The 232-nt window shown below is 37.1% G+C and overlaps 1 protein-coding gene across 1 annotated transcript; it reads right to left on the bottom strand.

Annotated features, from left to right (window-relative positions):
- Positions 1–6: 6 nt before the first annotated feature.
- On the bottom strand, positions 7–229 carry LOC108745852 (multidrug resistance-associated protein 4-like; the record flags this gene model as incomplete). Its single annotated transcript, XM_018482248.1, has 1 exon — positions 7–229. A coding segment is annotated over exon 1 (223 nt), but the record flags the coding sequence as incomplete, so codon positions are not given.
- Between the last annotated feature and the right edge of the window lie 3 nt (positions 230–232).

Below are 232 nucleotides of genomic sequence, written 5' to 3'. Positions count from 1 at the left end.
CGAGACGTTTGAGGTCTTGAGCAATCTTCATATAAAATTTCGTAGCGTAGAAAAACAAGATGACTAGTATGGCTATCAATATCAGCATCCACTTATTAATTATCGTTTCCATGATCATTATACCACATGCTACGCAAAACCCCTGGATCGCCTTCAACATCAATTTGGGCAGCCATTCATCCATAATGCTCATATCCTTCGAAAATCTGTTTAAAATTCTTCTATTCATGGA

Source organism: Trachymyrmex septentrionalis, unplaced genomic scaffold (genome assembly GCF_001594115.1).
Source record: "Trachymyrmex septentrionalis isolate Tsep2-gDNA-1 unplaced genomic scaffold, Tsep1.0 scaffold1517, whole genome shotgun sequence".
Taxonomy (NCBI): Eukaryota; Metazoa; Arthropoda; class Insecta; order Hymenoptera; family Formicidae; genus Trachymyrmex; species Trachymyrmex septentrionalis.
Note: the sequence above shows the minus strand (reverse complement) of the source record. Positions and strands in the feature narration are given on the sequence as shown.